Genomic DNA, 13951 nt, shown 5'->3' on the forward strand with positions numbered 1-13951 from the left:
GGGAAGGGGTGTTTATTTCGGCCTGGCTGGGAGCCCAGCAGCGTCACATGGGACCCAGGTGGCCCAGCCCCGGAGCGGGGGGAAGTCGTATCTACGGACAGTGCCTCTTCCAGTCGAATCAGCAATAACGCTGGGAATGTGCAGGAAATAATCCGCTCCTGTGTTAGAACGCTTTACCTCCTCATCTCATTTAATCCTCCAAACAACCCCCCGTGGGGCATTATTACCCCGTTTTATGGAAAAGGCTCAGAGAGGCGAAAAACCTTGTCAAAGGCCACAGGGCTGGCGAGTAAGGTGACCGAGGATGGACACTGCCTTTCAGGGTCACCACGCTCTGTCACTCATACTCACACTCACTCCCGGAGCCCTTGTGAAATCAGGAGAATGCTCTCCATTTTACCAAGGAAGGAACTGAGCCCCAGCTTCCGCAGCGCAGCACAGGCCCTAACCCAAAGGAGTACCTGGAGCGGAGGAAATGGAGGGTCCTCCATGGCCTCACCCGTCTCCCGAGAGGCAGGCCCAGCGCCGGGACTGCCCGCTCCCTCCCCACTCACCTGGCTCCCACGCAAGCAGGCGGCGCCCACCTTCCCCAGGAGCAGGAGAGCCCGGCCATCGGGCAGGCAGGGATCCGTCTGGACTCCACAGGCCCCACGCAGGGCACGAGGCATTCAGGGCCTGAGGCTTCTCGAGGACACAGGCGCCACCCCCTGGACCTGCAGCCTGGCCAGCAGGCAGGTGCCAGCTTGTGTCCGCTCAGACTCTGCAGCCCATTCCCTCGACAACCTCAGGGTTGCATGGATTTGAGTCGTGTCCTTATTACACAGAGGGTGCCTCTAAACCACTGTGCTCGTGACCAGCCATCCCCGCAGGCAAAGGCGGAGAGCTTGGGCGCCCTGCCCGCCTGGCTCTGCCTCCCTGTGGAGTCTGTGCTGCTGTAGGTCACCCCTTAGGCCCAGAATTAGCCTGTATATCGAAGATGCTCAGGGCAATGTCACCAAAGACCAATTATGGCCCAGCCCTGAGTACCCATTCATTGCAATATAAGCCCACCCTTCAGAAAGAACTCCTTTAAAAACTGCCCTGACCAGTGTGCTCAGTGGTTAGAGCACCGGCCTGCGCACAGAAGGGTGGCAGACTCAGTTCCCAGTCAAGGGCACTTACTGGTCAGGCGTGTGCATGAAGCAACCAATAGATGTGTCTCTCTCACACTGATATTTCTCTCGCTCTCCTCCCCTCCCTCCCTCCCTCCCTTTCACTCTCTCTAAAAAGAAAAAAGGAAAAAAAAAGATCAATAGGAAAAATATCCTCCAATGAGGATTAACAAAATAATAATAATAATAATTTTTTCTTACAAACCTTCCTAGGAAGTAATTCCAATAGCAAAATACTATTGGGTGTTTTTTTTGTTTGTTTTTTGTTTGTTTTTTTTTTTGGGGGGGGGGGGGTCATATTTTTATTGATTTCAGAGAGAAAGGGAGAGAGAGAGAGAGAGAGAGAGAGAGAGGAACATAAATGATGAGAGGATCATCTATCGGCTGCCTCCTGCACACCCCCCACAGGGACCGAGACTGCAACCCATGCATATGCCCTGACCCAGAATCAAATGCATGACCGCCTGATTCATCAGTGGACGTTCAACCACTGAGCCACACTGGCTGGGTCTATTGGGTTTTTATAACTGCTGGAAAGAGCAAAACATCCACCCACAGAAGTAGAACAGCGGCTGGCGGCCTCCCGGCGCCTGGCCCCTTCCACGGAGCTGCTGCCCTGCCACCCGGCTCAGTGGACGGACTCGCACAGGGGCCGCACCACATGCTGCCCACCACAGGCCCCAGGCTGTCCGCGGAGGGCTCCCCTCTGCCCGGGGTGATGGGGACACCGTGGGAGGCACAGCAGATGGGAAACCAGATCCTGCTGGCGTCACCGAGCCACTCAGATCAAACCAAGCCCGAAACTCACCCCACCTCTGGACTTTCCAGTTTCAGGAGCCAAAACCCTCCTCTCATTGTTCAGACCATCTGAACCGGGTTTCTGTTACCTGGGCCGTACGCACTCCCTCCTGGCACAGAGCCAGCGTCACTCATGTGTGCGGTCAGTCCTGAGGCAGCGTGACCGCGGGCTGCCCCCTGGACGGCGGCCCCCGGGGGGGCGCTCTGAGCCGAAGGAAGTGAATGAGCTGTAGGACATTCTGTAAACAGCTAGGAGGACAGGGGTGGGTGGGGACCCAGGGAAGCTGGGTGGGGGGTGACCAAACAGCTGCCTAGGCTCTGTGCAGACAGAGCCCGTGCTTGTTGGGGACCCCACATGTGTACCCCTTATTCTAGGCTTCTTTTCTGTTCTCATATAACTACTCAGAGTCCAATGAGGTGGCTAAAAATGGCTCCATGCTTAATAAACTAACTGGAAAACAAACCCAGCACTAGACTTCCCGGAGAACTGGGCTGTGGTCTGTGAAGGTCTGTCCTCCAGGTCTGCCTGAATAAACGGGACCAGGAGCTGCTGGTGCCCACACCCCAACAGGGAAGGCCAGGGGCCTCCACCTCCCCAGGCAGGCGGCTCAGAGGTGCCTGCTGAGGAGGGCCTGCCAGCGACCCCGCCAGAGAGGCCAGCCGGCACCGGGCCCAACTCCATGCCCCAGCCACGTAGCCTGGACCATCCTGCCTGGGGCAGGACAGACTGACCCAAACCTGTGGCAGGACAGATTGACCCTCTAGCCTCCAAAGTCAAGTTCTTCCCCCGGGCTTCTCGCAGGCAGAGCTAACCGCCAGCTGCCGGCGCCAGCGGTAACCTCCACGGTGGACAGCCATCTTAAATCACCCGACACAGCGCGTTTCAGATCACACAGTGCCCATGATGGGTGCCTTCACCCCCGCCCTCCAGTCTGCTCCGCCACACCCTGCACCTGGCAGCTGCGGATCCTGCCTGTGCCATGTGATGTGACCCAGACAAGAACCACCAGAACCACAGCGTTATTATAAAGATATATTCCATAAAAGAGCTTGGCAGTCAAAGAAAAGCATCACACGTCCCAAAACGCAAGCATTCTTCTTCCCCTAGTCTACAGGGAAAATTGTAGGAAAAAAAAAAAGGGGGGGGGGGGAGAGAGAGACATTATAACAGTATCATCAACAAACACCCACCAGCTACCCACAGCGGCACGCGTGCCCACCAGGCGGAGGCGGCCTCCGTCCACCACGGGGATGGAACAGGACCCGGCCCGGAGGAGCAGGACCCGAGCCGCAGCCGCCCACCGCTCCTTCGGGCTCCGCACACACGGCGATTTCATTTCCGAGAGCCAGCCCCGCGCAGCCGGCAGGAGGGCGGCGGCGTGGCCACAGGATCCCGGTCGGGGAGAAAGGAGTCACCTCAGAAGTTACCATCACAATGTCCCGGCTTCTCCCAGCGGCAGCCGGGCGGGCAGAGGCCGGCCAGCTCTGCAGGGAGCTCCTCTCGTGTGGCCGGAGGGCCGGGGAAGGTGCGGGCGCCCTGGCTGGGCTCCCGGCCTCGCAGGGGAGGGGTCACATTCAGCTTCCAGGTGACAGGTTCAGTAGCACCAAGACCGGAAGACAGTACGGCCGAGCGGAGGGCAGTGGTGCGGCGGGGGCGCCTGGTCTGGGGATGGAGGAGCAGCTGGCGGGCGGGGCTGGTTCTGAGACTCACAGGAACGGGAGGGATGGCTTCAGTCCCAGACACAGTGTAAGGCTGCTCGGGGAGAATGCCCGAGGAAGCAGATGGAGTGAGAACATTCTGGCCCCTATAAATAAACTATTTACACGCGTTAAGAAAAGGAAAGCGAGTCTCGGAGAAGAGCCCCGCCTCAGTCCCTCGTGCCTCCGGGGCCTGAGCCTCCAGGGCGTGATGCTGAGGAGCCTGGAGCAGCTCTGGGCCGGGCTGGCCAGGAGGGAGGGCAGAAGGCCGGGCTCACCGCACCGCTCCACGCACTGGCTCAGGCTTACTGCGCTTGGACACGGCCGAGGATCCTGCAGACCCTGCCAACCTCCGAGGTCCACCTGATGCCCTGTCCTCCCGAGAAGCCCGTTCGTGCTGCTGGTCCCCTACCCAAGTCCCACTCGCAGAGGACACGGCGGCCAAAGGCGAGCACCGACGTCAGGGGTGGAGAGGGGCCAGGGGCCTGCAGACACTGGGCTCCAGGAGGCCCCGCCAGCCTTCCGGCAGCCACAGGAGCCGGTCCCTCGGTCGCCACCTCCACCTCCACTGTTCTGTCTCTGGGCTGACCCCGCAGGGAGCCCCATCACAAGTTCCTTCCGTTCAGAGGGTGAAGAGGAGGCCCTGGGTCTTCAGCACCAGCAAGCAGGGTCAGAGGTCGCCCACGCTGATGCCGAGGACGGTGCTGGCTCCGGCAGGGCGGCCGCTCCGCTCCCTCCGGACATAAAGCTGACATGGAGGGCTCTGGCCTCCACACGGGGCTCCTCAGAAGTGATGTCCGGCCTTCACCGCCTCGATGTCTGAGATCAGGGTCTTCGCCAGGAAGATGCCAAATATCTGAAACGAAGGCCGGCAGAGGCAGCAGCCGTCAGCGTGGGACACAGGGGGTGTGGGCCCCGTGGGCAGGGCGATGAGGGTGCCGCACACCACAGCCCGACACAGGACACAGCAGGAGGAACCGCGGGCCGGGGGGCAAAGCGAGACCAGCCTACAGTGAATGGCGAGCCCCGAGCTGTGTGGCTGCACCCCTGGCCCTGAAGGGGCGAACAGCAGGCACCAGAGGCGCCCAGGGTTCAACAAAGAAAAAGACAGGCTCCCCCTGATTGGCTCAGATTCGCAAAGAGTGACTCCTGACCGAGCCCTATAAACCTGACTCCACAGAAAGCCAGGGCGGCCTGACCCCGGCCGGGAAGGCTGATGGGAACAGACAAACGTGACCCTGGCCTCCTCAGAAGTTCTACTTTTTATCTCCCCTTTCCATTCTCGTGGTTTGTATTTGATGAGCTGATTCCTTTGCCCGCTTTGCAAGTAAATGTTTTCTTTCCTTTTCTGGATGCTTCTGTCTCCCAGCCTTCTGCTGAGATCAGGTGCCTTGCTGCTGAGGGAGGGAGGCGTGTGTGGGAAGCGGCAGGCGGCCCCACGCCCTCCTCAGACATCTTCCTCACGGCCAGGCCAGAGCCAGCGCTTTCCAAAAGGTGCATCTCCAGACCTAACAGCACGGCAGCCCCTGAGGCTGGTGCCAGAGGCTGCTGGGGGCTGCGCCTGCTTGCCCCAGCTCTGGGCACGCCGGGAAAACAGCTCTGACTCCCTGAATCCCTGACTTTCTGCTGCCCGTTCTCCCATCAGACTCTCGCCAGGCTGCTCCCCCGAATCTCACTGCCCCTGGTCACCACCACCTTCCCCCCGTGGAGTCTGGGTGAACGGAGCAGGTGCAGCCGCGGGGGCAGGGACAGACCTGGAGCAGGGAGATGGCGATGAAGACGCCGGCCACGATGTAGATGTTCCGCGGCAGCCAGCCCTCCAGCGCCGGGATGCAGCCCTTCGTGAAGATGAACTCGTCCCACTTGCTCTTCAGCTGCAGGAACACAGCACAGACCCCTGAGCCAGGACCCGATGGGCCCCCCTGCACAGGGCCCCTCGGGGGCAGGAGCGGTGCCCAGGCAGACAGAACACAGAAAGAATGTGGCCTCGGGCAGTTTGTGTCAATAACCTGCCTCGCCTACAGAGCCCCCGAGGCCTGGCCCGCCTCCCTCCTCGCTGCCCCATGGCCTCCAATCGGCAGCTGGACCGAGTCAGGAGCTCCTGCAGCTGCATCCTGAGCCCCTAAATAACAGACACCCCTGGGCCCCAAGAAATCTCTTTTAAAATGTAGACTTTGTCCCCAAAACCTTTGTTCTCTTTCCAATAATAGAGCAACTGTGAAGTTCTGTGACTACAGCTCTGAGGGCTTGAAATCACAGCCACTGCTGCTCCGGGCGCGAGCGCTGGCCACTGCCTCCCCCCCCCCCCTCAGGTAGCCCCGGAGCTTCCCCTCCCCTCGTCCCCCCTCTCCAGCTGCACCGCAGCGGGGGCAAACCAGAGGACCGAAGCGACCGGGGCTCTCACCTGAGTCCTGACGTCATAGCCACACTGTGTGTTCAACACTTTTTGCTGCAAGAAAAGCAGAAACATCAGTCACTCTTGTTCCCTGAGAAGCTGGTGGTCGAGGCTCTGGAAGAGTCACAGCCAAACACCGCAAACCCCTCACCCATCCCAGCCTGGCCGCCGTCCTCCCGGGCGAAGGGCACCCGTGCAGCTGTGGCCACGTGGCAGGAAAGCAGCCAGTGCCAACATAAGCACGACGGGCGGCTACCGCTCAGTCGAACGTGGGGTATGGACACGAGGTTCAAATTTCACATAATTTTCACGTGTCACAGAATATTATCCTCCTTAAATTTTTCAACCATTTTATAAGCTGCTGAAACATTGTTGACCGGCTTGGCCGGCCCTGTGCTGGGAGCCGGCCCTTCAGCAGGGAGGCGGCCAGCCCTGCAGCAGCACCAGGCCTGTGGTCACCGGACGTCCTGTGAAGGCTTAGCCCCGGCACACTCTCCCGGCTCCTTCCCAGGTTTCTGACCACCACGGGCTGGGCTGTGGCTGGGAATGAAAGCAGGTGAATGAGGAACCACAGAGCAGCGTGCTCTGCCACCCCAGTGCCACCCACAGCGCCAGAGGGCTTTCTCTAAGGACTGAGCGTTCCCTTGTGGAGGGAGAGGGAAGAGGGCAGACCAGGCTGCGTACACTCGGAACATCGTGCCCAGCACCCAGGTCCGAGCCCTCGGGGAGAACAATCCTGCTTTTCTCCTGCTTCTCCCGGAACCTGGAGCCAGTGGGCATGCAGGAGAGCCCGGAAGGCGAGCCTGGCCCCGTCCGCCTGCAGGGAGCCGAGCGCCGAGCACACAGCACTCACCGCGGGGTCGGGCACGCAGCAGGAGAAGGGCACGCCGCACTTCTCGCGGCTGTAGCTGGCGCCGCTGCAGTTGAAGTAGACGTTGAGGTCCCAGTCTTCCGGGCTGTACGCCCCACAGCACTGGTTCTGCAGCAAAGACAGGCTGTGAGGCTCCGGCCGGCCTGGCCGCCATCACAGGGCACCTCTCCCTGGCACACACATGGCTAAGCGCACCTCTCCCCGCTGCACCGGGGAGGGCAGCCCCGGCCGTCACCGGCACAGAGATGCCGAGCGACGTGCCAGGCAGCCCTTTGCGAAGGGAACTGCAGCCACACCCTGGCTTCCACAGACTGGCTCCGCGTGGCCCGCCTTGGCCCAGGGCAGAGGCCCCGCTCTGGTCCTCCTCCACCTCAAGCATTCCCTCCCCTCCCACCTCGGTCCACAGCTGGGGTCTCGCTGACCTCGGAGGCCCCTCTGCACACGGGTGTGGTCCTCCCCCTCCTCCCCCACGCAGGCCCACCTACTCCCACAAGAACAGCTACCCCGCCACCCTGCCATCCTGCCACCCCGCCACCCGGGGCAGCTACCGAGAGAACCCCCTTTGCCTGAAAGTGTAAAACCAACCCTGTGGGAAGCACCGTGCCTGGCGGCGCCGTCCAGGAGCAGCCCCGTCCCGGTGGCCACGGCAGGGGTGGCCACGGCAGGGGTGGCCGTGACCACAGCACCCCCCCCCCCCGGCTGCTGGGTTCTTATGTGCTGATAAAGCCCACCTCCCACCCCCACCTCCGTGACTCCAGCTGCTCTAAGGATCACATGATATTCACCAGGAGGAGGTTTCACAATTCACTGGGAACCTCAGGGACATTCTACTTTTAAAAGGAAAGGAAGACAAGGGAGAAACGACCATGTTCCAGGCCAGTGGGGGGGAGCCAGCAGCCCGCTCGATGCCATTGAGCGAGGAAATGCAAAGAGGAGACGCGAGGCTGGTGAAAGACACAGTGAGAAGACAGGGAGTGGCTGGGATGGATCCTGTGAGGCAGCCGGGCAGCAGCTGCCCCTGGAGCTCTGCTTGCTGCCCAAGGACAACAAGGAGGAGCTGCGGGAAAGTCGGCCAAGAAACAAAGGCCCAGTGAGCTGCTCTGGGGCAAGGCCAAGAGGAAGACGTGGTCCAGAGGCCAAGTCCGGGAAGGTTAATATCCCAGTTTTGTCTGACAGCAGCACAGGACAAACCGTAAGAGGCTCCCAGCTATTATCAGCTTGTGCCTGGCCGCTGTCTCTGAGGCAGAAGAACGCGGCTCCGTGGCCAGGGCAGCCCAGCGGGAGCTCCCAGGACAGGATTCAGTAAACTTGTTTCTGAGCCCAGAGCCAATAACTTACACCAGCAACGCCAGGGGGTGGGGGAGGCCCCGCCGCTGGTGAAGATGCAGGAACAGGCCCACAGCTGTACATTTTTATCAACAAAACTTGGTTAAATTTAAAAAAGAAAGAAAAGCAAATGGCTGGGCGAGGTGACTTTCACAGACTCACACAGGTAACCCTGCACAAGGAAGGCTCTCTGGTCACATGACCGGGTTTGGCTTTATCCCGAGATCCGTGAAACAAGGCAAACAACACGTGTTGGTAAATAGTAGGAGCAGAGCACAGTTATTTTTAATGCTCCTTGCTCATTTTCTCCCAGAACTAACGTGTTCCATACAAAAGTGCCTGAGAAGCAGGCTTTCTGGCCGAGCACAGAGCACAGATCATGCAGGAGCCGCCGCTAACAGGCCAGCGAGGCAGGGAGTGGTCCTCCGTCCAGGCCTCCAGGTAAGGGCACGGCCCGGGGCGAGGCCAGCTAGGGGAAGGCTGGGCTGGGCTGCTGAGGCAACCGCGCCCCCCCAACCCCTCACCCTCCACCTGCTCCAGGTCGCAGTCCTCTCAGACAGGAAGGGAAAGGTCCCTGGAGGAAGGACACAAGAATAGCCGGAAAGTGAGTCACGTGACTGGGGAGGGGAAGGCCTGGCCCTCGGTACCCACAGTGCCCAGGGGGCTGCAGCACCTGCATGGGCAGGGATCGAGAGGTCTGGGCCCCGAAGGACTGGGCTCCTGGGGGAAGGTGGCCACGGCACAGCTGGACTTGCCTGCCCAAACCAAAGGGGGAGAGGGCACACGAAGAGAAGCCTGACTGCCCAGCACCCATGAGTAGGCAGAGCCGAGCGGACCAGCGGCAGAGGCGGCCCTCCGAGCCCCACGCTCCGGGCTCCTGAGAGCACACAGACGCCTGCCCGGAAGCACGCACTCTCGGGGCGCCGCAGCGGACTTACCGCTTTCTGAAGGGAGTCGATAAGGTTCTGCAGGTCAATGTCGTCCCGGTAGGACCTGATGTTGCTCTCGAAGAACTCTCGGAACCGGTCCCTCACCCAGTCCTGGAACAGGAAGGCCAGCACGGCCACGGCCAGCTCGAGGAAGAAGATGAGCACGATGGTGCCGCAGAACTGGGGACGAGACGAGAGCGGGAGTCACCACCCCGCCCCGCGGCCGGCCCTGCCTGGCCTTCCCCACCTGCATCACTAGCTCATCCCTCCCCTCACCACGCACTGCTGGTGAGAGAGCCACCGGACAGATACTGAGAAAGTCCCAAACCAACTTGTCAGCCATTTCCTCTGCAGGAAGCCAAGGCTCACACAGGCTGCCTGAGGTCACAGACCTCACCCAGGGCGGTGAGTTTCCTGGCGGGCTCGGCACCGCTCAGTCGGTATGTAGGATAATCAACGGCACAGAGCTGGCGCCAGAAGGTCCACACGCCTCCCTCCCACCATGTTCACTGGCCTTCCTGAAGCCTAGGACAGAGGGTAACAAGCATGCATGCACATATACATACATGCACACATGCACACAGGACTTCCAAAATGGAATTTCCCTTCACACAGAAGCAAGATACAAAACATAACGCTTTTAAGAAAAATAAAATTAGGAAAAACCACACGTGTTTTGCTCAGGAAAGAGGAAGCTTGCTTGGTCTAATGAATTCAACAAATAGCATGTTGTAAAACACAACTCTGGCGTGTCCCCCTCAGGTGCTATTTAACGGAATGCACTTCAAAATAAGAGAGCTTCTAAATAGAAAGCTAAACTCCCGTGACTTGTTCCGCCAGCACAAGCAATACCCCCTGGAGGAGGGAAGTGCTTTCCTCACTGACTCACGGACAGCACCTCCTGCTCTCAGCCAGGAAGGGCAGGGGTGAGCAGCAAACAAACAATTCCTCTGGAACTGGGGGAGGAAGATAAAAGGCAAGAGGGGAGGGCGTGGCGCAGACTCGTCCCCTGGGAGCTGGGGGGGGGGGGGGCAACTTCTCTCCTGGGAGGAGGAGCCTGCTCCGTGGATTGTGTCCTGGAATCTCACCACCTGGGGCGGCAGCACCGGGGCCCACGGAGGCTGTGAGAGCTGCTGCCAGCGCCCCGGTAAGGAAAAGCCTGCCCGCGGAGCCCCCCCCCCGCCCCCCTGCCCCCGGGCCACTCACAAACTTGAGCAGGCAGATGTTCTCCCGCAGGGCGCCCACGCAGCCGGCGAACCCCAGCGTGAACATGACCACGCCCACCACCAGCACCAGCACCACCGGGTCGATGCCATGCAGCCGGGTCACTTTGGTGAGGTCGGACAGCACCCCCTGAAAGGAGCAGAGAGCAGGGCGGGGTCAGCCTAAAGACAGTCCTGGTGCGGCAGGCTGGGCTGTGTACGGAACGGAGTGAGGACAGGCTCCTGCCTGGCAAGCCAGGGAGCGTGTGGCCCTGCCCTCCTGCCCCTAGAGGCCTCTCTGCCCAGCAGATCCCTGCCCACCTCAGCCCCTGGTCTCCGCCCAGGCCTGGGTGAGGGGAGCCCTGAGGGGCCCTGGGACCTGTGGTCAGGTCACGCGGAGCCGGAGCCTCGCCCTGGCCTCCACATCTGGCAACTGACTGCACTCAACTGACGGAGAACCCACTGTGCCGAGAGGAAGGGGGCCTCGGCGTGGGAACACGCAGCAAGGCCAGGAAGGCAGCTGTCCCTGGAGCTCTGTGGTGACGGTGCCATAGCTGCCTGTCCACATGGCAGCCCTGGTCACTGATGCCACCGAGCACCTGAGACACATAGCTGCCTGTCCACATGGCAGCACTGGTCACTGATGCCACCGAGCACCTGAAACACGGCCAGGGGAACTGAAGAAATGAATTTTAACTTGTATTTTATTTTAACTAATTTAAATATAAAATCACATGAGATTCCTGGCAACCAAAACAGACACAGCAATTCTGTGGGATTCTAAGGAGGAAGGAGAAAACAGCAGCCAGACCAGGCCACCCAGCTGGGCAACCAGGCCTAAGCGCCAGGCTCTGCTGTTTGAGCTGCTGCTGTTCCAGAGGTGGCCACACGGTGGCGCTATGGGCTATGGCTTGCACCTGCTTCCAGGCCACTAGGACAAAGGGACAGTGCACCTCAGCTCCCGCCTGCCCTTTAGGGGTTCACAGGCCACCATGAAGGGGTCCAAACCCAAAGGCGGGCTTTTCCAGTTCCTAAGGCAAGAAAGCCCTCCGATCCTCCACCTCCACCTTCTAGAGAGGCTCCACTGAGGAAAGAGAGCCCTGGGCCAGAGGCTCAAGGTAAAATGTTAGTCCCCACTGTTCCCTGCCGGCCTGCGGGGCCTTGTTCCTTCTCTCCCCTGCTACGAGGGCCTGGTTCAGCCCTCACCATCTCCCAAAACCCGCCCGCCCACAGAGCAAAAGGTCCCCAGAGTTCCCACTGCCCTGCCCTGGAGAGTCAGAGCCTGTCTCTCACCTGCCTCCACGGGCTGCGCAAGGAGGCGCACAAGGCCCAGGACCCCTGCCCACAGGGCTGGTAGCAGAGCCCTGCTCCCCGGTTTGAAGTCTTTCTGGGGGAGGACAGAGCTTCAGGAATAGACACAGGGACCTCCTGCTCCCAGAGGCTCAGACCTGCCGGACACAGCTGCCAACCACCCAGGGCGACCGGGAGCTTTGGGAACGGGAAAAGGACTCTCCACACTCACAGGGCTCAAAACCCGGCCCCCAGCCCGGCCCCTGCCCACTCCAGGCTCCGGACCCACACACCCGCCTCCATCCAAGAACTCCCTAAAGATGGGTGACTGCAAATCACGGCCTGGCACGGAAATGCCTGTCGGGGAGGAAGGGACCGTGGACGCTGAACCAGCCTGGCTCTGGCTGCCGATGCTCAGGGTCCCAGTGACAGCCACACTCACCTTTTCGCTCCATGCCCACAGTCCGGCTCCGAGGAAGGCAACTCCAGCCAACTGAGCAGGGGTGGGGGGAAGGGCGGGAGAGAGAGGGAGAGAGAGAGTTAGGTTGGAAGATAGCATCATGAACCGACTCCTCAGAGTACCATGAATGGACTCTCCATAGGGCCAGCAGGAGTGGCAATGGCTCATGTCCATCCTGGTGGATCAGGGCCCCGGGACCCTGCAGATGACAGGGTGTGGACCCCAGAACAAGGCTCTGAGAACCACAGCTACCTTCCCTGAGCATTTAAGCAAACTCCTTCAGCCCCCGGCTCCACTCGGAGGCAGAGGTCCCAGAACACACTGCCCGGCCAATACACTAGTCAGAGCCGGCAGGCCCCGGCTGCGGACCCCCTTCCACAAGCACCCCCATCCCACAAGCACCCCATTTCAGTGCGGTCTGTGTTACGACATCGCCCAGGTGCCCCCACAGGCTCCGTGCAGCACAGCCTGGCACCAGCCCACCCGGCTCCGGCCTCAGGCCTCAGGCCTGGACAGACTCAAGCAGCTTTCTCGCCTCTCCTCTACTCCCCCAAACCCTCCCCCCCAGCCCCCGCACACGTGTGCTCGGGATAGGCTGGGGCCCTCATTACTGTTAAAATAGGCCTGAGCTAAGCCACCTGCAGGAACCCACTGGGGTCAGGCTGCCTCAGGTGTACCCCCGCCCCCCACACCCACAGATTCCTGAACGGGAGGACTTTCCCGAGGGAAACAGCCCTCCTGGCCGCAGTTATCAGCCTCCTGCTTGCTGTCTCACTCCTCACACCGCCTGGCATTCGCTGCCGTCCCCCAGGTCCTCGTGGGAAAGAGCAGAGCCAGGGTGTCCGTGGCTCTCACCTCTCCCATGCGGATCCTCCGGCCTCAGGGCGGCCTGACCACGCCGCCCACGCCGCCTGGGAGGGAAGAGAGGCCCGGAGAGCAGCCCTGGCTGTCTGGGCAGCACAGGCGGTTCAGAGAGGTGGGCATGCCCCCTTCGGAGGGAGCTCCCGGCTCAGCCTCCGTACGGTGGCTCCCGCACAGCCTGTGGCCGAGTGAAGAAGCCGAGCGGGACCATCCGCCACCTCACTGAGGGGAGCACGGGCCACAAAGAATGCCAAACGGGGGCGGAGGGCGCACAGCCTCCTCCTCTCCCCAGGCTCAGGGGTCAGTGAGCCTGAAGGTGAGCGTCACTGCCCAGGGGGCCCGGAGGCTCCCCCACCCCGAGCCCCGGGTCTCACTCCCTCCGGCCACCGCTGGGCGTGGAGGCTGCCCTCAGCTGGTCTCCAAGGAGCTGTCATTCCGTCTCCACAGACCACTCAGCTTTGGGCCACGAGGCACATTCCCAGGCATCGTCCCTGTCACTCCTCCTCCCCCTCCTCCTCCTCCTCCTCCCCCTCCCTCCCTCCTCCTCCCCCTCCCTCCCTCCCTCCTCCTCCTCCTCCTCCCCCTCCCTCCCTCCTCCTCCCCCTCCCTCCCTCCCTCCTCCTCCTCCTCCTCCCCCTCCCTCCCTCCTCCTCCTCCTCCTCCTCCTCCCCCCTCCCTCCCTCCTCCTCCCCCTGCTCCTCCCCCTCCTCCCCCTCCCTCCTCCTTCTCCTCTTCTTCCTCCCTCCCTCCTCCTCCTCCTCCTCCCCCTCCCTCCCTCCTCCTCCCCCTGCTCCTCCTCCTCCTCCTCCCCCTCCTCTTCTTCCTCCCTCCCTCCTCCTCCTCCTCCTTCTTCTCCCCCCTCCCTCCCTCCTTCTCCTCCTCCCCCTCCTCCCCCTCAGAGCTCTCTAAAGTCTGCCGGTCCTCCCGCGCAGGCCTGCCCCGCCCCAGCTCTCTGGATGAGGTTCACAGG

At 61.3% G+C, this 13951-nt stretch overlaps 1 protein-coding gene across 2 annotated transcripts in view; it reads right to left on the bottom strand.

Annotated features, from left to right (window-relative positions):
- Positions 1 to 2971: 2971 nt before the first annotated feature.
- Positions 2972 to 13951, bottom strand: part of TSPAN14 (tetraspanin 14) — a 50133-nt gene continuing 39153 nt past the window's right edge. For both annotated transcript variants that reach the window (XM_084904681.1, XM_084904682.1), the window contains exons 3-9: positions 12103 to 12153; positions 10375 to 10521; positions 9178 to 9348; positions 6896 to 7021; positions 6052 to 6096; positions 5402 to 5521; positions 2972 to 4503 (exon numbers count right to left, since the gene is read on the bottom strand). In XM_084904681.1, coding sequence (XP_084760807.1) covers positions 4432 to 4503; positions 5402 to 5521; positions 6052 to 6096; positions 6896 to 7021; positions 9178 to 9348; positions 10375 to 10521; positions 12103 to 12153 — 732 coding nt within the window. In that variant the 3' untranslated portion in view covers positions 2972 to 4431. The remainder of the gene's footprint in view (positions 4504 to 5401; positions 5522 to 6051; positions 6097 to 6895; positions 7022 to 9177; positions 9349 to 10374; positions 10522 to 12102; positions 12154 to 13951) is intronic.

This window comes from Pipistrellus hanaki, assembly GCF_964339955.1.
Source record: "Pipistrellus hanaki genome assembly, chromosome: 14".
Lineage (NCBI taxonomy): Eukaryota > Metazoa > Chordata > Mammalia > Chiroptera > Vespertilionidae > Pipistrellus > Pipistrellus hanaki.